Raw genomic sequence first — 27,288 nt, 5'->3', positions numbered from 1 at the left:
TCTCAATAAAATGAAAAAATATATATATAAAAGAGAAAAAAATCTAATTCTCGTTAAATTTTTTTAAGTACAGGGATCAATAGAATCTTCATAATTCAAAGGAATTTTTATTTAGAACAAAGAAATTTTGATGTCGGCTTCTTCATCGTCTGATACCAAAATGGGTATCGGAGAGCGCGCCCTCTCCGCTGCAGGCGCCGCCGTCCTCTCAGCAATCATAGTCAATCCCCTTGATGTTGCTAAGGTACTTGATTTCTGCTGTTTTTACCTTTAATTTTTTGTAAGAAATAATAAATTTGTTAGGTTGAGGTTAAATTTGTAGGAATATCTGCGTGTCTTGTGTCTCTTGTGAATAATTTGCTTGTAAATTTGACCCATTTATAAGAATATTTGTTCTGTGAGAAGCCTAACTGTGCATTTATCTCCAATTTTAAAGGCTAAATAGCTCTTCAGATTCCTTATAGCTTCCCCTATTTTGCACTTATATACCCTCCCTCATTTTTTCCGGCATTTGAATACCTTAATACTTTTGTTATTACAACGTGAGAATGTTCCCTCGAAATTCTCATATGTCACTCACCTGCTAGTTGAATTTATTTATAACCCTTCATTTTTGTGCCAATTAGCCTAGTTTTTAAGACGAGCACTTTCTTTTGGACCAAATTTTCATGGGACGTTTCATTTTCTTGCAATTCCAATCATGGTCAGTGGCTAGCAAAGACATCACCTGCAACTTAAGTGAGAACTACTTGGTTCCATTGAGATTGATGCCAGCCATGGGTGAATGTACAAAGAATCCAATGAGAAATGGATATATAGAAAACAAAAATAATGTCAAATAATATCTCAGACCCCTGTAAATCGAACTCCCAAAAAAATTCAAGTTCAAACATGCTGTAGAGAGAATAAGGGAGGAATCTATTCCTTAAGAACTCTCAACTCTGTTCCTCTGATTCTTGTCACATAACATACTTTGTTTAGTTTTCTCTGTCTTAACTTCTTTGATGTGAAACTCGTCAGTGATTGAATTGTTCAATCAGCAAGCTGCTCAATAGGTACACTACCAATAATTTTATCAATCCATTACATTATTTTTGCAGTAGTTTTTTTTTTTTTTTTTTTTTTTTTTTGCTATATAGAAGTCACAATTAACCGAGTAGATTGTATGTATATTGTTATTTCTGTTCATGTGTAAAAGTCCTTGGGGAGCAATGGCGGATCCACCTTTATGCAATGGTCTTTTCTTGATCCTTTTTTAATAATGATGACGATGACCATGTCCTTCCCTTTACCTATCTTTGTTGCTTGTTTGTTCCTACTTCCAACCGGACTAAGAATTTTTGATAATATAGAAGTAAATTCTTCATCCCATTTATACCTTACAATTTTTTTTGTATCAATAGCTATATTCATGTTTATGTGCACAGACTGATTAACTTCTGATCTTCTAAAAATTTTGAATCCATCATCAGTTTGGTGATCATAAGGTTTACTCTTTATGCACCTTAGAAGTCGTGGTAGACCTGATTTTCAGTTTAACATAAAATCATGATGCTTGAGGTGTTTCTTTGGGTAATTAAAAGAGCAATTTCATTTTAAAGCACCAAGTATTGCTAGATTTTCTTCACTTTGATTTACTAGACTTCGTTTATCTAATAATCTTCAAATATTGATATATTTACTCTGTGTGTATGTGATGATGTTTTACCCATTACAGACAAGATTGCAAGCACAGGCAGCTGGAGTCCCGTATCACCCTTCTGATAATAATCTTCGAGGGCATACTACACCCAATGGTGATAGAACAGTATGTTGTAGCTGCCTTTTATTTCCTCTTTTGTACTTTGGAAGAATATTTCTAGAGAACTTTAAACATTCGGCTGAACTGAGAAAGAACATTCAATTTTTCCTTATGAATGTAACGGAGACAAATTATCCATGTCTGATCAAGTTAATGAATTAAGAAACTGTATGCTTACTCCAATATTGGTACCTCTTCTCTTATAGTTGCAAGTCAGTTTTTTAGGAAGTTAGGAACTTTTAATTAATTTCAAATTCCGGTCCACCCTATGTTCTTAAAGAGGGAGTGATGAGGGCAGCATTCCATCTCCTTGCCTTCAATTTGGTTGTGAGCTTGATTTCCCAACGGTTATTTATAAACCATTTAACTTGTTAGAGCTAAAGCAGCTCTCTTCGAATCTGCTGAAAGCCCCTGCCCCAAAGGAGCATCCTGACATGCTTACACGCATGAAAACACACCCATACAAATAGATTGGTTGACAACAGAACAAAACCTACCCACTCTCCGGTGAACATTCTTAGACATATTGCTGACGCGGTACCTAATCATAGTGCTTGTGAATCAGGGAAATACCATGTTGTTTATTTTTATTTTATTTTTGGCTTTTTATTTTCTGAGCTTTGGTGATACAAGTTGCTGTGCGAGCACCTTTGATCGTGGAATTATCAAAGATGTCTTTGTGAAGAAAATAGTAAAACAGCAGAACAATTCAATATGGCGAATGAAAATACTTTCTCTAGATTATGAAGAACAATAAATTATAAATCTCTCTTTCCTCACAATCTCTCTAGAATAAAGAACAATCTCTCTATTCTCTCTCTCTCTCCTTCAAAACACCTCTCAAACGCCTTCTATTTATATGAAACCCTAAATCAAAACAGATTAGGAAAACCAACTGTCAACCAGCCCAATTATCGGTCGACCAATCTAACCCATCGGTCGATTGATCGCAAATGTGCACAACGTGCACGACTTTATCGGTCGACTGTTCCTCTTAGCAGTCAACCGAGCAGAAAGTCTTCCATAACTCAGGGTTTTATTGGTCGACCGATCCTTTTATCGATCGACCGATAAACTCATCCCGAACTCCGGGATCATCATCGGCCGATCGACGCAAGTCATCAGTCGATCGTTAAAAAGTTTTTTCTGTGTTTTCCAATCTGCGTTTTGCCAGTTGTACTGACCCGTGTTTCTATTCTCAAACTACCTTAAGAATCATCTATTATCAAACTCCCATGAGGATCGCTAAGCTCCCGAGGCAGAGAAGAGTCACCTATATCATGACTTCCCCCTTTAGGAACATGAAGTCTCATTCAAGTTAGAACTTTAACTGAGGAAACTCTCAAGCTCCTCCTTCTTTGTTGAACCACTTGGCTTTGCTAGGAACCTGACTTTGACGTCCAACTAGAAATGATTCCTTCGTCCCTCGTCTAGTCGTAGTCACCTTCCGCTCCAATATACAATCCTCTTTTAGTGGTTTTTCTCTATCAAATCACAAGTCTTCAACATGCGGTAAGATCACTGTAGGCTGTCTAAAAATCACAATAGATAGATGATCCCCCATCAAAACACCGATGATGGAAGTTACAATCTGACGATTTCCAGAAGGCTACAATTTGAGGACTTTCACGTAGAAGGCTACAATCTGACGATCTTCACGATAACTGATGAAAGCTCTAATTCAACAGCATTCATAATCAACATCGGGAGTTACAATCTGACGACTCTCATATTTTCAAAGAGCCAAGACGAAGGTTACAAGGTGACGATCTTTGCAACGCTTCAGCAAAAGAGACTACAAATTGACGGTCTCTTCATATTAGAATGCAGATATCTCTCAAACCGTAAGGAATTTGGCGAAACAGAGGAAGCGAACCGAAGCCTTCGGCCTGGTTCGGATGGCCCCGTCTCGTCGAGATAGCCGATTTTCATATATAATTCGTCTAATTCCGACTTACGGTTTGAAAGTTATGACCTGTTCTTCGTAGCAAGTTATGCTCTGAAGTCCGTCTGCAAGACTGGACTTCATCAGAACATTGGACTTAGCCTGAAGCTCGCCAAGCCCGCTTAAGGTTCGCCTCTGCATTACAAAGTCAAAGCGCACAGGTCGAACCAGCGTTATAACCTCAAAACGCAGAGTTGATCTCTAAAACAGCACGAACTGTGCGTTTTTCAGCCTGAAACAGGCTTAACTCTGCGTTTTCAACATCAAAACGCAGAGTTAATCTCTAAAACAGCACGAACTGTGTGTTTTCAGCCTAAAACAGGCTTAACTCTGCGTTTTCAACATCAAAACGCAGAGTTAATCTCTAAAACAGCACCAACCGTGCGTTTTCAGCCTTTAAACAGGCCAAACTCTGCGTTTTCAGCCTAAAACGCAGAGTTAATCTCTAAAACAGCACCAACTGTGCGTTTTCAGCCTTTAAACAGGCCCAACTGTGCGTTTTCAGGCCTAACTCTGCGTTTCAGGTCCAGAAACGCATAGTTCGGGTCCAGAACGCTGTTTTCAGCGTTTTGACTCGTTCAAAGCACTAACAGATCGGTTTCAAAACCGTTTTCCCCACGATTGAGGGAGCTGTTTAAGAGGGGGGCGGTTACACCCCCACTCAGCCCATTGAGGAGCAAATTAAGGGGGCAGTTACCACCCGTAACCCCCTATAAATATCAGAAACTCAACTGAATTCGGGGCTTTGGCTCTGGGCTATTGGATCCTTCTTTTTTGGGCAGCAAAGAGGAGATCTTTGGCTTGGTAGCAAGGGGGAGATCGACGTTCATCCTCAGCAACGATCGACCACAGGAGCATTAACCGAACTTTCGGTTCAAATCAACTCTTTTTCAAGAGTTCAAACTCGTTCAGAGTTATCAACTCGATCAGAGTTCAAAACTTGCTCTGCAAGTTCTTCTAAAACTCGTTCAGAGTTATCAACTCGTTAAGAGTTATTTTCAAACTTGCCACGCAAGTTCTCCACAGCGTCAAATCGTGAGGAGAAAATCACGTTCCAGTGAATCAAGCCGTGCGGATCGTCAACGAGAAGCAAACTCGACGCGAGCATTCGAGGGAGGCATCTCATCGCCACCGTGAAGAACCCAGAATTAAACAAAGGGGAGAATCAAATTCATTCTCCTCTCTTTTGTAATCGGAATCCAAATTGTAATTGATTTTGAGAGGAATACAAGTTAAATTTTTCTTTCATTGTCTTTTTACTGCAAATTTCCAACAAACAAACGATGGCGACTCCGCTGGGGATGAGCTTCTCTGACGAAGAAGTGGTGGTGCAATCCGATGTTCATCTCACTGGAACGACCATTGAAACTCTGATTATCGAGTTTGATCAAGCCAAGTACGAGGAGGCCATCTCCTCTGGATCCCTTAGCCCCAAGGCTATGCGCAAGATCCACAAAGTTTCTGAGGAGACTAAAGCTCCAGTTGTAGCTAACTCATTTAAAGACTATCTCCCATGGGGGTCGCACTGTTCATACAGTCCCCTCTCTAAAGGAGAAGACTCGATTTCGGCACAACGCCAAAAAAGCCAATCTTCCAATCAACGCGAACTCCGCGTTTGCGAGCCTCAACATGAGCTCTGCATAAGCCAAGCTAAACGCAACAGGAGTGCGTTTCAGAACTCAAACGCAACTCTCAGGAGTGCGTTCTATCATTTAAACGCAGATATCAAACCTGCGTTGATCTGGCTGAACGCAACTCTCAAGAGTGCGTCCCAGAACCAAAACGCAACTCTCAGGAGTGCGTTTCACAAATTGAACGCAACTCTCAGGAGTGCGTTTCAGAATCCGAACGCAGGTCGCAGGATTGCGTTTTACTAGCAAAACGCAGACTTTGGTCTTGCGTTAATCAAGCTAAACACGACCCTCATGTTCCTTCTTTGGAACACGATGTGATTCGTCGTGTTCAAAATGATCAACATGGATTTAAAATTCATGTTTACCAAGAACCAGTCCCATCCTTTAATGGACAGGGGGTTCCATCTTTACCCTCACGCTCCGTGAGAGGTTCATCCCAAGTCTCTGACTTGCGGGAATTGCTGTCGATACCGACGAATGTCGTTTTGCTCAATAATCGACGACATCCTTACAGGAAGAAGACTTTAGCGGATGAATATATTGGAGTCACTTCTAACATGGTTGGTAGAGGGAGATCATCAACCTTTAGTTCTGACGAGTCACAGACAGATCATTCTCCAAGCGTCAGAGAAATCACTAATGAGTTTGAAGGAATCTACCAACGTACTCGGACTCGAACATGAGCCATTCCTCCTATCAACTATCGAAGTTTAGCCAGAGGAACTAATTCCGATGACGAACACTCAGCCATTGCGGAGTCCCAATCATCAAGCTATTTCGTTGGACATGAGAGCTTCGCCCACATGGCAGAACATTCTGAAGACCTTTCAAAGAGACTTGATGAACAGGAGGCCATGCTCAAATCTCAGTAGGAGGCCATCAATGAACTCATGGCTATGTTGACTCAAATCATCGCAGACAAGGCCAAATCTCAGAAGACAGATCCGCCGCTTAGGCAAGAATTTTCCTGGAGAGGAAAAGCGTCTTCATCCCGACCTCACACAAGCAAAAGGAAGGGAAAGGAAGGGAAAAGTGGTTGATGATACAGCTTCTGACCAAGAAGCCCACAACCTGGAATCTTCCTCTGATGAAGGAAGAGAGACTGAGAACGAGCAGAATCTTCAGTCTGCCAAAATGGAAGAATTGGAAGCCCGCCTTAAAGCCATTGCTAACAGAAGCGAGCTCCAAGATGCCCCTTATCCTCCAAAATTTGAGGTCCCGACGTTACAAACTTTTGACGGCGCGGGATCACCGAACCAACATATTTATCATTTCAAGTCACAGACTGGAAATGTAATATCAAACGATGCCATACTGGCTCGATTGTTCATTGGCACCCTCAAGGGAATTGCCTTTGAATGGTTCAGAAAACTGCCTGCGGGTTGTATCCAAAAGTGGGCGAATCTAGAGAGATTCTTCCTGTCAAGATTCTTTGAAGAGGATATAGAAGTCTCCATCCATACCCTTCTCGCTACTAAGCAGAAGAAGAGGGAGTCCGTCAAAGCCTTCGTCAAAAGGTTTCGAAGTATGGCTCTGCGTTGTCCGACAGGTATGACACAGTCTACCCTAGTACAAACCTGTCGACACAACTTGCAAACCGACCTCCTAGCCCGAATAGGAGTTGCAGAATGCCGTTCTTGGAGACAACTAATCTCTCAAGGCGAGCAGGCTCAAAAAATCATTGCCAGGATCAAAGCTGAAGAACAAAGTAGGCAGGATCAGCCCGAGCAATCAGACCAAGCCCAGAAGGGGAAGATACTACGGCCACTGAAGTCAATCCTCTTCAGTAGGATGGCGGGTCCAACAACTATCACGTTAACAGTTACCTCTGATAGTCAAACTCATTAGATAATGACCTACCAGGTGATGTGCCTCTATTCCGACTTCATGGATAATGCCACACTAGGTGATGTGCCTTGTCTACCTCTTTTTCTTCCCCTGCTAAGCCTTAATCAAGACTGAGGGTTGGTTACTTGGAATCCATTGGATTAAGAGTAACGAATCTTTCACATCGTCAAGTTAACATTACACTTCTGACGATCATCATCCCCACAGAGTATGCATTCAATTTGCATCACTCTCAATTTGTCACGTTAATAATACACCTCTGACAAAACTCACTTATTAATCCTCGTCAATAGGATGATAAGTCCCCAAAGTTGCTCAAATCACAACACAAATTCTTGTCACGTTAACAATACACCTCTGACAAAACCCACTTATTAATCCTTGTCAATAGGATGGTAAGTCCCCAAAGTTGCTCCAATCGCAACATAAATTTTTGTCACGTTAACAATACACCTCTGACAAAACCCACTTATCAATCCTCGTCAATAGGATGATAAGTCCTCAAAGTTGCTCCACCTCTGACAAAATCCGCTTATCGACTCTCTTCAATGGAGCGATAGGTCCACAAACTCGTCAAGTTAACACCACACCTCTGACGACCAAATCAACTTATCGACTCTCTCCAATTGAGCGATAAGTTCTCAAAATTGCTTCCATAGCAATATCTTTCTTGTCACGTTAACACTACACCTCTGACAAAATCCGCTTATCGACTCTCTTCAATGGAGCGATAGGTCCACAAACTCGTCAAGTTAACACCACACCTCTGACGACCAAATCAACTTATCGACTCTCTTCAACAGAGCGATAAGTCCATAAAATACTGTTAGGTTAATATCACACCTCTAACAGTTAACCCCCCAATGAACTTGTTAATTCTTTCGGTGTTTCAAGCTACACAGGAAGAAATGACACCAAAAATCCATGCCTTCACGCATGGGGGACTTTATCTCGATCCCTAATTAGAGATAAGCCTACGCCTAACACGCGTTGCTGGTTAATCTTTCGCCGTGAAAAAGACACCAGGATTCATGCCTGGGGGACTTTATCTCGATCCCTAATTTGAGATAAGTCTGCATCTAACACATGTTGTCGGGTAGCCTATTCCCGTAATAATAGCAAAGCCTACGTATTCAATATCGTAGCAGGTCGTTATTAATAACGCCAAAATCCATGCCTCGCACGTATGGAGAATTTTATCCTGAATCCTAAGTAAGGATAAGTCAAGTTCTAACACATGTTGTCGGGTAGCCTATTCCCGTAATAATAGCAAAGCCTACGTATTCAATATCGTAGCAGGTCGTTATTAATAACGCTAAAATCCATGCCTTACACGCATGAGGAATTTTATCCTGAATCCTAAGTAAGGATAAGTCAATGTCTAACACATGTTGCCGGGTAGCCTATTCCCGTAATAATAGCAAAGCCTACGTATTCAATATCGTAGCAGATCGTTATTAATAACGCCAAAATCCATGCCTTACACGCATGGGGAATTTTATTCTGAATCCTAAGTAGGGATAAGTCAATGTCTAACACACGTTGCCGATTAGTTTTTTACCATGAAAAGGACATGAAAATCCATGCCTCACACGCATGGGGGACTTTATTTCGATCCCTAAATAGAAATAAGTCTACGCCTAACACGCGTTGTCGGTTAGTCTTTTCCCGTCAAAATGATAAAGTCTATGTATTCAAAATCACAAAATGACAAAGTCTATGTATTCAAAATCATAGCATCAAGACTAAGAGAGTTCATTCTCTTAGCACAACGTTACATGTGGAACGGACTTAGATAATCTACATGCTAGCCCGACTCAAACGGTAGTCGGTAAAGGCTTATCAAATCCGTTGATGGCTGAGGGTTTGCCAAAAATCCTACGCACGTTTGCAGGCCCATCAGCTTAATGGATGTGAGTTGAGACTTAAAACAGATCCGCCAAAGACAAGTCTCAAAGACTTAGTCAAAAATGCACGGAAGCCACTTCCATGTCTTAAGTAAAACGTTGAGATCAGACCCGCGATGCAAAAATCAAACGTCGAGGTCACCCATGTGTTCCAAATTCAACATATAATGGTGAAACCCGCATCTCAAGTTCAAAATGCAGGGTCCACTCCCACATTCCAGAAGCAGGATTATGACGCATACCTTCATACAGGTCCTGCATGGAAAATCCCTTCAACCAAGCTGCCTTCGAAGCGAGTGCAGAGAACAACTCCTTTGTGACAAGGAATCAACAGCTCCAAGATCAGAGTTGAGATCCAAAGTATTCCGAAAATTCATCCCAGTCAACCGCGAACTTTCGAAAACTTTAGAGGGGGTTCTGACTCTCATATTTTTAAGGAGCCAAGACGAAGTTTACAAGAGGACGATCTGTGCAAAGCTCTAGCAAAAGAGACTACAAATTGACGGTCTCTTCATATTAGAATGCAGATATCTCTCAAACCGTAAGGAATTTGGCGAAACGGAGGAAGCGAACCGAAGCCTTCGGCTAGGTTCGGATGGCCCTGTCTCGTCGAGATAGCCGATTTTCATATATAATTCGTCCAATTCCGACGTACGGTTTGAAAGTTATGACCTGTTCTTCGTAGCAAGTTATGCTCTGAAGTCCGTCTGTAAGACTGGACTTCGTCAGAACATTGGACTTAGCCTGAAGCTCGCCAAGCCCGCCTAAGGTTCGCCTCTGCATTACAGAGTCAAAGCGCACAGGTCGAACCAGCGTTATAACCTCAAAACGCAGAGTTGATCTCTAAAACAGCACGAACTGTGCGTTTTCAGCCTAAAACAGGCTTAACTCTGCGTTTTCAACATCAAAACGCAGAGTTAATCTCTAAAACAGCACGAACTGTGCGTTTTTCAGCCTGAAACAGGCTTAACTCTGCGTTTTCAACATCAAAAGCAGAGTTAATCTCTAAAACAGCACGAACTGTGTGTTTTCAGCCTAAAACAGGCTTAACTCTGCGTTTTCAACATCAAAACGCAGAGTTTATCTCTAAAACAGCACCAACTGTGCGTTTTCAGCCTTTAAACAGGCCCAACTCTGCGTTTTCAGCCTAAAACGCAGAGTTCATCTCTAAAACAGCACCAACTGTGCGTTTTCAGCCTTTAAACAGGTCCAACTGTGCGTTTTCAGGCCTAACTCTGCGTTTTAGGTCCAGAAACGCACAGTTCGGGCCCAGAACGCTGTTTTCAGCGTTTTGACTCGTTCAAAGCACTAACAGAACGGTTTCAAAACCGTTTTCCTCTCGATTGAGGGAGCTGTTTAAGAGGGGGGCGGTTACACCCCCACTCAGCCCATTGAGGAGCAAATTAAGGGGGCAGTTACCACCCGTAACCCCCTATAAATATCAGAAACTCAACTGAGTTCGGGGCTTTGGCTCTGGGCTATTGGATCCTTCTTTTTTGGGCAGCAAAGAGGAGAACTTTGGCTTGGCAGCAAGGGGGAGATCGACGTTCATCCTTAGCAACAATCGACCACAAGAGCATTCCCTTGGCTTATAACCAACTTTCGGTTCAAATCAACTCTTTTTCAAGAGTTCAAACTCGTTCAGAGTTATCAACTCGATCAGAGTTCAAAACTTGCTCTGCAAGTTCTTCTAAAACTCGTTCAGAGTTATCAACTCGTTAAGAGTTATTTTCAAACTTGCTACGCAAGTTCTCCACAGCGTCAAATCGTGAGGAAAAGACCACGTTCCAGTGAATCAAGACGTGCGGATCGTCAACGAGAAGCAAACTCGACGCGAGCATTCGAGGGAGACATCTCATCGCCACCGTGAAGAACCCAGAATTAAACAAAGGGGAGAATCAAATTCATTCTCCTCTCTTTTGTAATCGGAATCCAAATTGTAATTGATTTTGAGAGGAATACAAGTTAAATTTTTCTTTCATTGTCTTTTTATTGCAAATTTCCAACAAACAATCACTTTGTCGTCACCCTCATCGTCCAGCAATGGAGGCTCGAACAACTTCAAGTACTCAACATTGATCATCGAATACATGTCTAAGTAAGGTGACAAATCTAGCTTGAAGACGTTGTCACCGATCTGATCAAGAATCCGAAACGGACCATATCGTAAAGGTTTTAACTTCTTTCCTTCTCTCTTTAGCCGCTCTTTACCTAACTTCAGTCATACCATATCACATTTGTTAAAGTTGCAAGGAACTCGATGTTGATCATGTTTTGACTTGTACTTCACTTGTGACTTCCTCAACTGTGCTTCAATTGTGGCGTGAATCTGCGCAATCTTCTCCAGAAATCACTGAGTCTTCTGTCTTTCGTTCCCTTCTTTGCCGTCGGCCGTAACATCACTAGAGAATACTAGATCGAAGGGACTTGGAGGTAAGAACCCGTAACGAGTCTCAAACGGTGACTTTTTCGAAGATCCGTGAATAGCCCTGTTGAAAACAAACTGAAGATATGATAAGCTCTCATCCCAAGTCTTGGGATATCTGAAATTATACCTCCGCAACATGTGAATCATAGTCCGGTTGACTACTTCTGTCTGCCCATCTGTCTGTGGATGAAAGACCGTGCTTTTTTTTCAATCTAGTATCCATCAAACCCTACAAAGAATCCCAAAAATGCCTAAGAAACCTGCTATCCCAATCCGAAATAATCGAACTCGGCAAATCAAAGTGCTTCTATACATGCTCGAAGAATAACTGCGCTGCACCCGCTCTCGTCACTGTCTTCTTGCAAGGAATCAAGATTACCATCTTGTTGAACCTGTCCAACACAACGAACGAGTAACCATGTCCGTGCTTAGTCGTTAGCAACACTCTTAGGAAATAAATAGAGATACTCTCCCATGGTCTAAAAGGTACTGTCAATGGTAGATATAATCCTCGCTTTCTGTTAGAAGGTTTTGATATGCAACATAGTTTACACCATTCAACATACTTGGTAACATCCTCTAACATCTTTGGTCAAAAGACAGCGTCAAAGATTGAGAAGCATCTTTTTGATCCCAAAATGCCATTGCATACGTGATGTATGTGCCTCTCTAATCCACTGCAACCGATCGTCATCCTCCGAAATTCAAAACGATGTCCCACGATACAACAAACCATCTGCTCCGAGCCTATACTCCCCCTTCCGATCTGCTTTCACCTGCTCGAACACACTGTTAAAGTCTCTGCTAGATGTGTACATCTGTACATACTCCAAAGTAACCAAGGATTGAATACGAGTCGCCACCAACAAATATCTAACTTACGGTCGAGATAGCATATCGGCCAGATTGTTAGTCGTCCTCTTTTTGTACCTAATGATGATGTTGAACGCCATCAAATAGGACATCCACTTCATGTGTCGTGCCTGTTGTAGCTTCGTCTGGGCATGTAGATACTCCAACGGTTTGTGATCCGAGTGCACAATCACCTCCTTACCCAACAGGTACAACCTCTAATGCTTGATCGCCTGGTAGAGCGCATAAAACTCCTTATCGTAAGTTGAATAGTTCTAAATAGCATCCGTAAACATCTCAGAATGATACTCCACCGGTTTTTCATTCTGCGTCAACACGACGTCTATAGCATAGCTAGAAGCATCAGTCTCTATTTCGAAGGTCCTCTGCAAATTAGGCAACGTCAAAACTGATGCCTCAGAGATCTTCCTTTTCAGTAACTAAAAAACCTCATCATGAGTCCGACCCCACTCGAACTGAACTTTTTTCTTAGTAAGTCCATGTAAGGGAGCTGCATAAGTAAAAAAAATGTTGAATAAACTTGCGCAAATACTGACAAGCCCCCATTGAGCTTCTCACTTTCGTTACTGTCCTAGGTGTTGGCCATCTCGTGATAACCGTAACTTTGCTTAGATCTATCCTCCGTTGGCCCTTCCCCACGATAAAGCCGAGATACACCAATTTGTCCCTCCCAAACTCGTATTTTTTTCTATTGAGCTTCAGCTGACCGTCTCGTAGTATTCAAACACCTTCTCGATATGAACAAGATGTTCCTCCCATGCCTTGCTGTACACCAAGATATCATCAAGATAAACTATACAAAATCCTCTATAAAAGGTCGCAGCAAATCATTCATCAGCATCATAAAGATCATCAGAGCGTTGCACAACCTGAACGACATCACCAACCACTCGAACAAGTCTTGTTTGGTTTTGAACACTGTCTTCCAAGTGTCATTCTCCCGAATCCTCACCTGATGGTAACCAGACTTAAGATCCAATTTTATGAAGAACCTCGTTCCCTCTAATTGGTCCATAAGATCATCGATCCGCGGTAGTAGGTAACGATTCTTGATCGTTATCTTACTGAGCGTCTGATAATCCGCACACATGCGCTAGTCACTATCCTTTTTGGGCACCAACAACACTGGCGACCCACAAGCCGAACTACTCGGCACTATCACACCTTTCTCCAGAAGGTCCTGAACTTGCATCTTTATCTCCTCGTACTCTTGTACAGATGTATGAAAAGACCTATATTCGGCAAAGAACTCTTCACTGTTAACATAATCTCATGCTCCACACTTTGTCTTGGCGGTAGTCTAGCGATCTCCGAAAACAAGTCTGCATACCTGACTTTTAGCCGGTCAAGGTCTTCCTCCTGGAGTTGGTGGCTCAAGGTAGTCAAACATCTCTACTCAGTTGCTCCTTGTAAGGCTTAATGAATAGCAAGATACACTTTTTGCTTGCATTCACTAGCCTCTTAGCCTGAGTCACCGTCAGTAAGCTTGTCTCCTGCGAAAGAGACGCCGAACGAAATACGAACTGCTCGTCGTCTTTGGTGAACGTATATTTCTGGGTCCGTCTGTCGTAGATTGCGTACCTATCCCACAAATAAGGATTGTCCAGTATAACCTGACAATCATCTAATGGAACTATGTCGCACATGATCTCGTTAATATACGATTCGTGAAGTGCAAATCTGAAAATGCATTGATTAGCTACACTCAGTCATGCCTCCTTCTGAATCCACTCCAATTGATAGGGTTTTGGATGCCTGACCGTCTTCAGACCCAGCTTCTGAACTAAGGTCTCGGATATTAAATTCTTTTGACTGTCTGTATCAACTATGGTATCTATCAAACTGGTCTTCACTTGCAACTTAAGAACAAAGAGTTACTCTCTAAGATCTTCGTCCTGCCTCGCGATCTGTTATCCTGTCATAAGGTTGAGACTGCTGTTAGGTTTCGTCATCCCTGGAACTTCTTTTGGATCTTGTGCTATCATATATGTCTTTTTTCCCTCCTTTAACCCCTTCGGCTTGAGATGATGATACTTCTCCCAGCACCGATCAGTGACATGTCCTGTCTGCTTGCATGACTACAAGTCAGTCCTGTTTTTCCTGGATCACCCTTCCTTTTGTCCTCCTTAGGTTTAGGAGCCACTAGATTTGCCTCCAGCCTGCTTGACATCTCCCTTCGTCTCATTGCTCTTCTTCTGCTTATCTTTAATGACAATAGCATTCACACTAGCATTCGCAATCTATTCAACCGTGAATAGCTTCATCTCCTTCCGGATATATTTATTCAAACCCGCCATATATTTCGTAAAAACAGAGTACTCCTTTATTGCAATATTTGGGACCATAACCTGTTACTAAAATTTCGTAGTGTATTCTTAAACGGTTTGATTGAATCTTTATCGTAAGTCGTACTACTTGTACCAACACTCTTCAAGAAATCCCACCGGGTAAAACTACTTCCGAAGCAGATCCTTGAACCTTCTTCACGACACATTTTTTCTCCTGCTTGTAGTAGGATTTCCACGTTAGTGCGTGCCCGAAAAGCTTCAGTGTCGCAAAAACGATCTTCTCCGTAGACGAATAGCCATAAAGAGTGAAGTAGGTCTTCATACGCTCGATTCAATCGTCAAGCCTCTCAACGTCGACACTCTCATCATAAACAAGAATCTCCACTATGAAATCAATCTTCAGGTTCTGATAAGACCCCTTTCCTCCTTGATGTGGAACAATCTTGACGGTTTCGACCTCGTCGGAATCTGCATCATCAATATTTCCATTGGATTCTGTAAGTTGCATCTTTGGCTCCGCCGTAGGTTCAACCTTCTTGTCGCCTCCGTGGATGAGATCGACGAGCTTCGTGAGAGTCGAACTGATTGTCTCGATCTGTTTCTCTACCGCATCAAGTCTTGATGAATGGTCGTTTTCTTCCATCTTCTTTCTTGATTTCTGGATTTCTTTTAAAGAAACAAGAATCTCGCTTAGCTTCTTATATTGCGATCGAATAAGGACCATACACAGGATACACCCTTCAGATGATCTGATTGCTCTGATACCAACTTAATACGAGTCATCGTACGAGCACCTTTGATCGCGGAATTATCAAAGATATCTTTGTGAAGAAAATAGCAAAACACCAGAATAATTCAATATGGTGAAGGAAAATATATTTTCTAGATTATGAAGAACAATAGATTACAAATCCCTCTTTCCTTACAATCTCTCTAGAATAAAAAACAATCTCTCTATTCTCTCCCTCCTTCAAACACCTCTCAAACGCCTCCTATGTGTATCAAACCCTAAATCAAAACAGATTAAGAAAACCAACTGTCAACCGGCCTAATTATTGGTCGACCGATCTAATCCGTCGATCGACTGATCGCAAACGTGCACAATGTGCATGACTTTATCGGTCGACTGTTCCTCTTAGCAGTCGACCGAGCAGAAAGTCTTCCACAACTCAGAGTTCTTATCGGTCGACCGATCCTCTTATCAGTCGACCGAGCAGAAACTCATCCCGAACTCCGGGATCATCATCGGTCGACCGATCCTCTTATCAGTCGACCGAGCAGAAACTCATCCCGAACTCCGGGATCATCATCGGTCGACCGACGCAAGTCATCATTAGTCAACCGATAAGAAGTTTTTTCCAATCTGCGTTTCGCCAGTTGTACTGACCCGCGTTTCTATTCTCAAGCTACCATGAGAATCAACTATCCTCAAGTTATCATGTGGATCGCTAAGCTCCCGAGGCAGAGAAGATACACTTGTATCATTTGGGGGTTATGGTGATTTTCTTTTTCTTTCTTTTTCATCTACTCTTTTTTTAGGGTGAGGGGTGGGGGGTGGGGGAGGGGGTGTTGTTTGAGGTGGAGAGGACAAGAACATTGTCCGAGTCTGAGAGGGTCTAGGCCGTTAGTCTTCTTATGAACTCTTTGGTTCACCAATCGCAGATGGTTTTTCTTGTGATAATATCTAACAAGTAATATCTAATACAAGGTTGTTAGTTCCAAGATAAAGAAAATAAAAAAATATGCAAAGGTTGTAGTTAATATATGTAATTAGAAACCATGATAATGCGTCATAGAATAAAATAGTCTTATTGTCAACACATATCGCTGTAAGTTAGCTGGTGCAGTTTCTAATTTATGCACCGTGTTGTGTTGTGTTGTCTAAACTTGCATTTTGACACTGAAATGACATATTCAGCATTATGTTCTCTGTATTAATCACCGATGTTATAGACCTATAAGCCTTAAATTAAGTGGCACAAAAAGATGAAGGAAGTCTGGGAGTGAAAGGAAAACGGTAGTTGATTTAAGTGTTATTAGGAACCATCAGCCAAACCATTCGCATGGTTCTCTATTCAATTTGAATAATTAACAAAAAAAGAAAAACATATAAGTTGACTTTGATCCTAGGCACTGTTATAAATAGCGGTAAATAGCTCCGTAATATTAGCGGTCCCTTCCCGCTACGCCATCACCCAATAGCGGTGGCATATTACGGAATATGCGCTTTCCGTTCGCAAAAACAACCAATAGCACGCCCTAACGTAAATAGCGGGAGATTGCGTACAAAATCCGCTTTTTGACTGCTATTTAAAAGCGGTTTAGGGTTTATTTTTTTAAAATTAAACCCAACCTTTAACCACTGCATTCCACCGCCTCCCGCGATTTTCAGTGTGCTCCCACCACCTCTTATAGCCTCTGACACCTAACTCAGCACTTCCTCTCACCTCCTTCACCATGAGCTCCTCCTAGGCAGTCCTCTCACCGCTCAACTCATCTTCTCGAAGACGACGACTCTTTGACTTCTCCTCCAGTCGTCTTTGGCATTATGTTACGATTACATGTCTATGTCATGTTTAGGATCTCTTTAAATCATCAAATATGCACTTTTAGATTTTCTAGATTTTTCTTTAATCTTTTTTAAATCATCAAATATGCACTTTTAGATTTTCTAGATTTTTCTTTAATCTTTTTTTAGTATTTACACATATCTAAATTAGAAATATGCACTTTTAGATTTTCTAGATTTTTCTTTAATCTTTTTTTAGTATTTACACATATCTAAATTAGACCGCTATTTGATTTTGCGCTTTTTGCCGCTATTTTGCCGCAATAGCCCCAAATAGCCTTAGCGATGCCTCACCGCTACGCGACACTATCCGCTATCGATAACCTTGATTCTAGGTTCCTATTATATATTTATGCTTTCTTCTGAATTGGAAGACCAAAACTGTTTTTATCAGGTATTACTATGTGACATGAAATACTCAGTATTATGACATGAATATTTTTGGAAAACTCGTAAATGTGTTAGGATATTAGCTTTTAATGTTGTTACAAATATGCTGTTCAGATGTTCTCAAATCTCAGATGTTCCCCATCATGCACTCGTGGTGGAACCATTTCCACTGAATCGTTTTGTTCTCCAGATTGTTTTCGGTACAAAGGAACCTTGGATGTCATGTACAAAGTTGTTAGACAGGTAATAGTCTTTTATTTTGCTAATTTTACCATTTAAAAGAAATTCAGACAGTTAAGGGTCATTGTTACGTTTCTTCTTATTGTCTATTCATTAGCATTATATCTGAATTGGTTTTATGAATATAATGAAGATATTTTACAGGAAGGGTTTTCTAGGTTATGGAGAGGCACAAATGCGAGTCTAGTATTAGCTGTACCAACTGTAAGTTCCTAGCGATTCGGGTTACGTTTCTTTTCCTATTTCTATATATTTTTTAGTCTTATTTTTTCTATGGTTGTAATTGCTCGTTATGAAAGTAATACACTACATCAAGGGAGAGTCAGAGATACAGGCAAACTATACAGTATACCTTGTTCAGCCTGGGATGCACGGACATCCTATCTCTATTTAATATGTACAGTTGTGGGTTCTTCATCTTCTGCTTTTGGTGAATGAATAACCTTGAAAATTAATGCTATAAATCCTATGCATATTCATACAATAGATAACTGAGGCAATATTCTCAATGTAAAAATCCATAAATTTCAAACAGACTTTTTTGGGTCATTATCATGAACTAATTTTATTTGAAACATATACAGAAGTCCTGAGCTCTAAAAAGCCATAAATGTATGATTTAGGGTTGGGGCTTATTGCTCTATTGTTATTTTATGGGAAGGCAGTTCCCTGGAGAATTTACTGAAGAATCTCTCTTTTTCCCCGTAAAGTACTAGGATGTTATTGAATTAATTATTCTCTAAAATTTCTTTTGTACAAGAATTGTTAAGCATGCATCATTATGATAGAACAACAGTATACAAAGCCTTTATCCCATTTATGGAAACGGCTATGCATCAATATGATATAGTGTAGCCTTTATGAGATGCATATTTATACAAACAAATTTATGTCTATAGATCTGTATATTTTTTTGTGCTAGATTGATCATCATTCCATAAATGTGCTTTCCCTCTAGTCTAGACCCTTCTATATGTGTTGGAAGCTACTGTGGTCCTTTGTTGTTGAGTTGAACTTGAAAAGTGCAGCTGATCAACTGGTTTCATGCCAACTATCACAGTAGGTTCTAGTTATGTAGTTATAAGAGGATAACATGTCCTTGGGCTGAAGAGTTAGTTTAAAATATGTTTGAAAACTGCTTTTACTAAGATTCAAGCTTCTTGTTTAAGATACATAAATTACCGCCTCTAAGAATTTTTTCTTGTTCCTTCTTATGCTCTTGATTAGATATTTTTCAATGTATTCATACAGCAAGAGTATCAAGGGTGTTGGATAAAGACCCCAGGGTTCCATTAAGAACATGTTAACAGAACATTTCCAGGATAAAGGATTGAAATCATATGTGCGTAAATAAAGTTGAGTGCAATTGCCATGTGCATAAATGATCCCTTGATAATGCCAAGGGTCATAGAACGAATGAGTAATCTTTCTAATTTGATGAGCTGTTTCCACCACAAGTTGTGTAGCTTGATTGTTTCTGTTTGTTTCATGGTTGGTTTGTTATAACAGCAATACGAATAAGGTCATACCCATGGATCTGGATTTGTCTTGTTAACGTTGTTGAAGTGGAGTTTTCTGCCTGCCTTTTCTTTTCTTAAGTTCACTTCATTTTGTTGAACAGGTAGGAATATACTTACCTTGTTATGACATATTTCACGACTGGATTGAGGAATTTACATCCCAGCATTCTCCTACTTTGACACCTTATACTCCCCTAGTTGCAGGGTCAGTTGCACGTTCTTTAGCTTGTGTAGCTTGTTCTCCAATTGAGCTGGCAAGAACACGAATGCAGGTAACCTTCTCATGTTTTCATTTTCAATTTATATAGTCTACGTGCGAAGATAGTAGCAGGTACTCTTCAATCGGCAATTAATTGCATATATAACTGAAGATTAATGTTAGTTTGATATGTATTATTAGTTTATTATTGAACAGTTTTCTCTTTGGTGAAGTTATTCTTTGATATGGTATCAGAGTAGACCAGCTTCCACAATATACTGAGGTCAATTTCATCATTAAAAAAGTTCACGATAACTTTATTTAGCCATGGATTCTGTCTTTCATGTTTACCCCTGGTCTCATGTGTGTTTGTTGGAGAAGGGGTACTTTTGCCCTTAATTTTCTGTTGCTTTCACCTCTCTCCTCTTCATTTCTTCATCTGAAAAACTTTACAATACAGCTCTTTCATAGTTGTAGCCTTTTCTCTCTCCTCTCTTTTACCATGTCTGCATCCAAAACACTTAACAAGATGCTCCTCAAAAGATGCTCCTCAACTCTCCTCTGTCTCTCATAGACACACATACCCATAATTTCTCTTGCTTTTCTTTATTTCCTCATTGTTGGTTTAAGGATACTAAAACCAAATCCCCTTCTCGTTTGTCTTGCTGATCTTTTAGAGCACAGTTCTTTCCTCTCTGATATAACATATGCTGTGTTGAGTAGTAGTGTTGAAGTGTTTGATTTCTCTTATATATGATTATTTAATTTTAAAAAAAGAAGATTGTCTGCATGATTGCTTATATAAGAGCTGCTGCTGATCCAATAAGAGCATGATATTAATGGATGATTGCTTCTGTAATATCAGTATGCGATTGAATGATATCCCCTTAACTTTCAAAAAGATATTCTCTATCGGTATGCCTTCATAAGTTTGCTTCTTTGTGCATGTGAAATCTCTTATAAAAAGAGTTTGTGGGAGTAATTGGTATTGAAGTTCTGCTCTTTGATCGAGTGGGCCTTTGACCTTTGCAACCACATAATCTCCTCCTGACTTTAGATCTGCTCCAATTTTATAGAGAGAATTGCACTCTGGCTCATCTTTGTTGAGAGGCTTCTGATCAAGTATAGTGCCAAAAGCATGACTCTTTTGTTGAATCACATTTCCAAATGAACTACAGTTCAAATCTTTTAAACATTTGTGACTCAAGTTTTGAGCCAACCAAGCTTCTGCACCCAAGTGATTGGTGTTGCAAGTTCTAATTTGTATGAACTGTTGTATGGAGTAAAAGATACTGAGTCACCAATTTAAACCTTAATTAGAGCATGCTTGTTGCTCTATGAGAATATTGCTTTACCCTGCATTTATGATTTTGAACTAGCTTATCTTCTCAGTCTTGTAGGAGGTAGAGAGTCATTACAACTAGGATTTGGAGAGAGCAATGATAATCATACTTTTGTTCGTAAATTAAAATTTCCTTATATTGTCTTAGCAACAAGTGTTATATAACTTAAGTTGTATGGGTTCTCTTTTACCTTGAAGCTCTTCACTGTTTTCTCGAAAAAGCTCATGTTCTTTTTTGTCGATGTGGTGTTTCTATTAGCATTGATTCTCAAAGATGTATTTATGATCCCATATCTAGTACTCTTGGGCAATTATTCTTTGTTCTCGTTTGTTGTTCACCAGTTTTTTCATTGTATTTTCTAACTAAAAGTTTTACTGTCAGTACTACCTATCTCAAGCCAAGATAAGGGAGGAAGGTTGTGTTCTATGTTACTCGGACACGGCGGTTTGACCACCGTATCGGTGTCGATCCGACCCGACACCAATCCGGGTATGAAATACGGGTCGGATACGGTGGTCGGCTCTCGGATACGACGAGGTGTGTGAATCGAAAACCCAAAGAAATAGAGAAATAAAAGATGAAATTACATACCAAAAAACGTCGAATTGGCAGATCAATTGCACAGACGAACAACCATTAAAATATTTTGAGATCTAGGGTTTGAATAGTAAACACTAGATCTGGAAATTGCTTCAGATGATCTTCGAAATTGTTTGTAGTGGTGATGGGGCTTTTGCACGCGAGGTCGAGACGAGTGCAATGGCTTAATTTCGCCGTCGCCGTTGATAATTTCGCCGTCACCGTTGCTTTCCCCTTTTCTTTTTCCTTTCCCCCCCTAATATGAGGTGCGAATGTGAGGGGATGAATACGAACGTGAATGTGACTATCGGTGAGGGGGTGAATCCGTGAATTTGACTATAGGCTGAGTAATAATGACGTGGTTGGAGCAATTAATTTCCATAACAGTTGTCTAACACGATTTCTTTTGCTTGCAGGTAATGAAGATTGAAGAGTTAAAAATGGAAGTTGAAAAGTTACAAAGCTTTTCACATGTTGAGTTGTTGATTAAACTTTGTTTTTCTGTAAATTTAGGCTTAAGTTGTTACAGATGTATAATTTTTGAAATTCTTGGATTTACAATAGATATTTGAAGCAATTAAAAGTGTATACGGGTTAGAGGAATGAAATTTAATTAGTTTTACTTCATTAAATAAATTAAATTATTATTTTTTAAATTGATATTCTTATTTTCACTTGATCACCCAAGAACATTTTATATACATCATACATACACCTAATAATTTTAAAAAATAAATTAGTTGTACCGTCACTTCTTCATATAGTTTATGAAATTTTAAAAGTGTATACGGGTACGAATTTTTTTATGAAATTTTAATATTTTTTATTGCCGTATCCCCGTACCCGTGTCGAAATTTAAGACGGTGTCCCCGTATCCCAAATTTTCAGAAATTTCGTATCGGATACTCGGATCCGCACCCGTATCGGATACTCGTACCCGAGTCCATGTAACGTAGGTTGTGTTACATAGCTGACAACCAATGTGAACATAGTCAGATCTGAGAATATTCATTGGGGGCATCCCCACTGTGACGAATTTAATCGATACTACTTTAGCAATGATAGGTAGGCGAGGATGCTTTACTAGGGCATTCCTATGTGTTACATTGATGCCACCCTAGTGTAGGAACAAATAAGCAAAGGTGTTTTAAGAAACTACTATTCTCTAACAAGATACCAAATAGTATTAGCCTATTAGGCATAAACTAGAAAGTCATGGGAGAGAAAGGAGTGAGAGGCTTTACTTGGAATACAATTACACTTACAGGAAAGATGATGAAATCAATAGATATCACGATTAGAAGAAAAATTAATATAGTGTCTGCAAGAGATTAAATGGGTAGGTGAAAACTATGGGGAAATTGAAAATATCGGGTACATACTTCGTATACAAGAAAAAAGAAGCGTAGAAACAAGATGGGATACTTGTAGATAACATAATAAAAAGATAATGTTATAGATGTAAACAATTTGGAGATAAAATAATACTATTAAAAATTATATTAGGCATAATTGTACTTAATATTGTTAGTACTGAGGAGAGTATATATAGGAGATATTTGTAAGCATGTTGGTAAAAATAATAATGAATATGAGAGTATATGTATAGGTTTTGGATATGGAGAAAAGAAGAATACAATAGAGATGATTTTAGATTTTACAATGTCATATGATTTTATAATAGTAAATGCATACTTCTAAAGAGAGGTATGGGCACTTAATAATATTTAAAAATGGATTTCTGAGTAGTCGGACTTTTCTTACTAAAAGGATAGATAAGTTAACATGCAGCGATTGTAAAATTGTACAGGGTAAAATTGTACGGCGAGGGAGGGAGGGAGGGAGGGGGGAGAGAGAGTGTGTGTGTGAGAGTTTAACCACACAACACAAGTTAACATGTAGATACGTGGAATATAGATGATGAGACTAATATTATGCGGAATAGTATGTCTCCTTGCATTAAGATGGTAGGTAAGAAATTCTTGGAGAATCTAGGCATGGCGTAATGATGGGATGAAGAAGATCAAAAAGTGATTATAGTGAAGAAAACATTATATAAGGATTGACAAAAGTGTGGTATTAAGGAAATTTTGAAAAATATAAACTACCAAAGAAAAAGAGGCGAAAAAAGATACTATTGAGATTAATGGGTGTTTGGGGGAGCTTTTTTTGTCAAACTAGCTTTTAGGTTAGCATTTTTATATTTACTTGTTTGGTAAAATATCGAATAAGTTAGTTTATAATGCCTATTTTAGAAAGCTGGTATACCCCAGCTTTTGAAAAACTAGCTTCTATGCTCACATAAACAGACTAGGTTTGACCAAACAAATTACTCTTCTACCCGAAGTTTTGTATAATATTTTTCCATAAAAGTCGAAAGCCACCAAGAAAGAACTAATGCAGCTTAAAAGCTTCTAAAAATAAGCCCCTCCAAACACTCTAAATACAAGGCTTATGATACTTTATTTAAGAAGTTAGCATCTAAGGACAAAAAAAAAAGATATATGTATACACACACATATAAGATTTGCTAAGATGAGAGAAAGAATGAGTACAGACTTGTGTAATGTTGTATGTATCAAGAGTGAATATCTAAGAGTTCTATTAACCAGCGAGAAAATTAAAGATAGATGAAATTACTTATATATATTGTTTGATGATAATCAAGTAGGAGAATGGTAGAGAGAATATGACCATATAGTGCATGATAGAAACTATACATATTGTCAAAAATTACGATCAATGAGACTAAAGATGCTTTAAAGAAAATGAGAAGTAGAAGAGCCGCAGTACTGAATGATATTTCTGTTGTAATTTAAAAAGAATCGGAGGTACATGGTTAGGATGGTTACTAATATATTGAACAAGTTTATTGAGACTAAAACATGTCTAATGAGTGGACAATGAACACTTTGGTACAGATTTACAAGAATGAAAGAGATACACAAACTTGTCCAAACTATTATGGTATTGAACTTAAGATTCATGTTATAAAACTTTGGAAGAGTGTAATTAAGCAAGAGCTGAGAAAGAAGATATGTCCATTAAGAACCAATTTGGTTTTATGCCTAGAAGGTCAATTATGAAACCTATTTATATATTAAGATGTTTGATGGAGGTATACAGAGAAGAGAAAGAATCTTTATATGGTTTTTGTTGATATAGAAAAAAGCTTATGATATAGTGCCTTGGGATACAATGGAGAGTGAGTTTTAGGAATAAACATTATCTAGTATGTTTGCTAATGTAATAAAAGATACATACGATAGAGTAATAACTAGAGTGAGAACGAATAAGGAGACAAAGTTAAAGATATGTATGATAGATTAATAACTAGAGTGAGAACAAATAAGGAGGCAAAGTTATGTCTTATTTTCATAGGTTTACATTAAGGATCATCTATAAGTCCTTGTCCATTTTGCTTTAGATATAGACCATATTAGTAGACATAAGTTTACTTCATTCCATAATACATGTTATTTGTTGATGATATAGTATTGGTTGACAAAGCTTTGTAGCATAATTTATAAAATAGAAAGGTGGAGATAAGATCATATATCTGAAGGATTTAGAATTAGTAGAACAAATAAGAACAAATGGAATATAATTCTAATAAAACTGTAAGGAGAAAGGAGCCTGTTGTATATCTTGACAATCAAGAAATATCTAAAAGTATATCACTTTAGTTGTTTAGGATCAATTATTTGTCATGTTAATGAGATTGAGGATAATGTTGTTCGTCATATCAAATCACGATGGTTCAAATGGAGGATTCTCTTTAGAGGATTGTGTGGTCATTGGGTATTTACGAGATTGAAGAGAAAATTCTATAGGATAATTATAAGACTAACAATGTTTTAAGGATCAGAATGTTGGGTAGTGTTTTAAAGGATATGAATTAGTTTACTTAACAAAGGAGATGACCCAATATAGAATATGGAAGAATAGAATTCTTGTAGCCGAGCCTAACAATTTAGGTTAAAGACTTTGTTGCTTGTTTGTTTTCGTTTGTTATTTTCTAACTAAAAAGGTCAGTGATTTCTTTATTTTTGGAATTTGTCTGAGCAAGCATCTCTACATTAAAGTTGGTGTTTCCTTTGGTAATTTTCATACCACCAATTAATCACATAAAATGTACTAGTTTGTTACTTTTTGTATCAAACAGGCTTTTAAAGAGTTCCAAGCTGGTGTGAAGCTCCCTGGAATGTGGAAAACATTACTTGGAATTCTATCACCCTTTAGGAGCACAAAGTACCTCGATAATGGTATAGTCTTCCTCAGTTCTCCTTTGTCTGTGCTATAAGCTTATATTCGAGGTAATACTATTTGTTGACGAGGGAGAGATAATCAAATCTCCTTTCCAATCTATTACTAATACCATTTCTTTTGCCAATAGGCAGGGTAAAGTGTATCCATTATACATGGATTGTGCAAATTAATGCATACAGTTTAACTTGTTTTCCTGTGAATATTTTCTGTAGATTTATGGTGATGTATCACTAGGACAAGTAATCCAATAGAGCTATCTAACAATAAAGCATAGATCATACATTGGAAGAAAAACAGTCCTGATATGCTTGCTAAAATTTATAAATGACTAGATGATTATACCTTAATAGTAGATTGTAAATCAGTGCTAGCCTTACCTTGTTGATTGTCTTGATCAACGGTCAGAGAATAGTCACTTCGTAAAAAGCGCGAAAGCCCAGCTTATCACCCACAAGTCACGACTAGCCCTAAACAAGAACTTTTGGAGGATACGGTATTTGCTTTTTCTGCACCTCTTCATGAACCCCTGTATATATTTTCTGGGGAAATAGAGGCAACAAACCCTGACCTGTAATAGGGTTAGCCTGGCCCCACTTCGGGTTGATATTCAGGTCCAACCCGAATACTCAGACTGGCCAGTCATTTGAGCGGGTCAGGTCTGTTTAAAACCCGTACCAACACCTTCGTTGTCCCTACGTTGTCATTAAACTTTGTTGAATGATTTAAGCAGTGCAAGGTTACCGTTTACTATGGACGGGCGTGGGAGCACAATTAGCTCGTGATGTCCCTTTTTCTGCTATTTGCTGGTCGACTCTTGAGCCGGTACGCGATTCCTGTCTTCCTCCATTATGCTTTATTTTGTGGATTCCATTACTTCAATCCATTCTAAGATTCACGATGAAACGAATTTCTGGTCTGAGATTGCATATGGTTTAGTAATTGTGGTAGTTGCTATGCTACAGATTCGAAGGAGGTTACTTCAGATGATTGGTGAGGAAAGCAGTGCAGCTTGTGTTCTTGCAGCGAATTTCTCCGCTGGTTTTGTTGCTGGTAGCCTTGCTGCTGCTGCAACTTGTCCCCTTGATGTTGTGAAAACTCGAAGACAGATTGAGGTCAGTTCCTTTAGTTTTGTTATGAGAAGTTCTACCAAGGCTAGCCTTCCTCGTAATTTCACATATGTGGATCATTTGTTTTCTTTCTACATACAAATTTGTGTCAGCGGCACCACCGGGTTTCAAGCCATCATATCCTTCATCTTGACTTAGAAAGTAGAAAATTATATTCCCCTTTCTGTATGTTCTGCGCTCTTTTTTGTGATTAATGAGATTTTCATATTGATAACAGAAGGATCCAGGAAGAGCTTTAGGCATGACCACGAGAAAAACACTGATTGAGGTGTGGAGGTCTGTATATTCTACTCATACGAGAAAGTTTCATTAATCCGTTCATTTTTAA

The 27,288-nt window shown here is 39.2% G+C and overlaps 1 protein-coding gene across 2 annotated transcripts; it reads left to right on the top strand.

The window, feature by feature from the left end:
- Positions 1-27,288, top strand: LOC109835471 (mitochondrial carrier protein MTM1-like). Of its 2 annotated transcripts, none has more exons than XM_020403730.1 (9): positions 1-244; positions 1,718-1,807; positions 17,798-17,926; positions 18,068-18,127; positions 19,545-19,715; positions 25,730-25,829; positions 26,564-26,655; positions 26,796-26,945; positions 27,178-27,288. In XM_020403730.1, exons 1-9 carry the CDS (start codon positions 131-133, stop codon positions 27,271-27,273), a joined length of 1,002 nt encoding a protein of 333 aa, XP_020259319.1. In that variant the 5' UTR covers positions 1-130; the 3' UTR covers positions 27,274-27,288. The 2 variants fall into 2 exon arrangements, with proteins under 2 accessions (XP_020259319.1, XP_020259823.1); XM_020404234.1 differs by having other exon boundaries at positions 2-244; positions 17,874-17,926.

This window comes from Asparagus officinalis, chromosome 1 (assembly GCF_001876935.1).
Source record: "Asparagus officinalis chromosome 1, Aspof.V1, whole genome shotgun sequence".
Taxonomy (NCBI): domain Eukaryota; kingdom Viridiplantae; phylum Streptophyta; class Magnoliopsida; order Asparagales; family Asparagaceae; genus Asparagus; species Asparagus officinalis.
Note: the sequence above shows the minus strand (reverse complement) of the source record. Positions and strands in the feature narration are given on the sequence as shown.

Coding starts and splice junctions, on each gene's coding strand:
- LOC109835471 (XM_020403730.1), top strand. CDS start 131: ATGTCGGCTTCTTCATCGTCTGATACCAAAATGGGTATCGGAGAGCGC. Junction 19,716..25,729: donor TGGCAAGAACACGAATGCAG/GTAACCTTCTCA, acceptor TGTATCAAACAG/GCTTTTAAAGAGTTCCAAGC. Junction 26,656..26,795: donor GCTGGTCGACTCTTGAGCCG/GTACGCGATTCC, acceptor GCTATGCTACAG/ATTCGAAGGAGGTTACTTCA.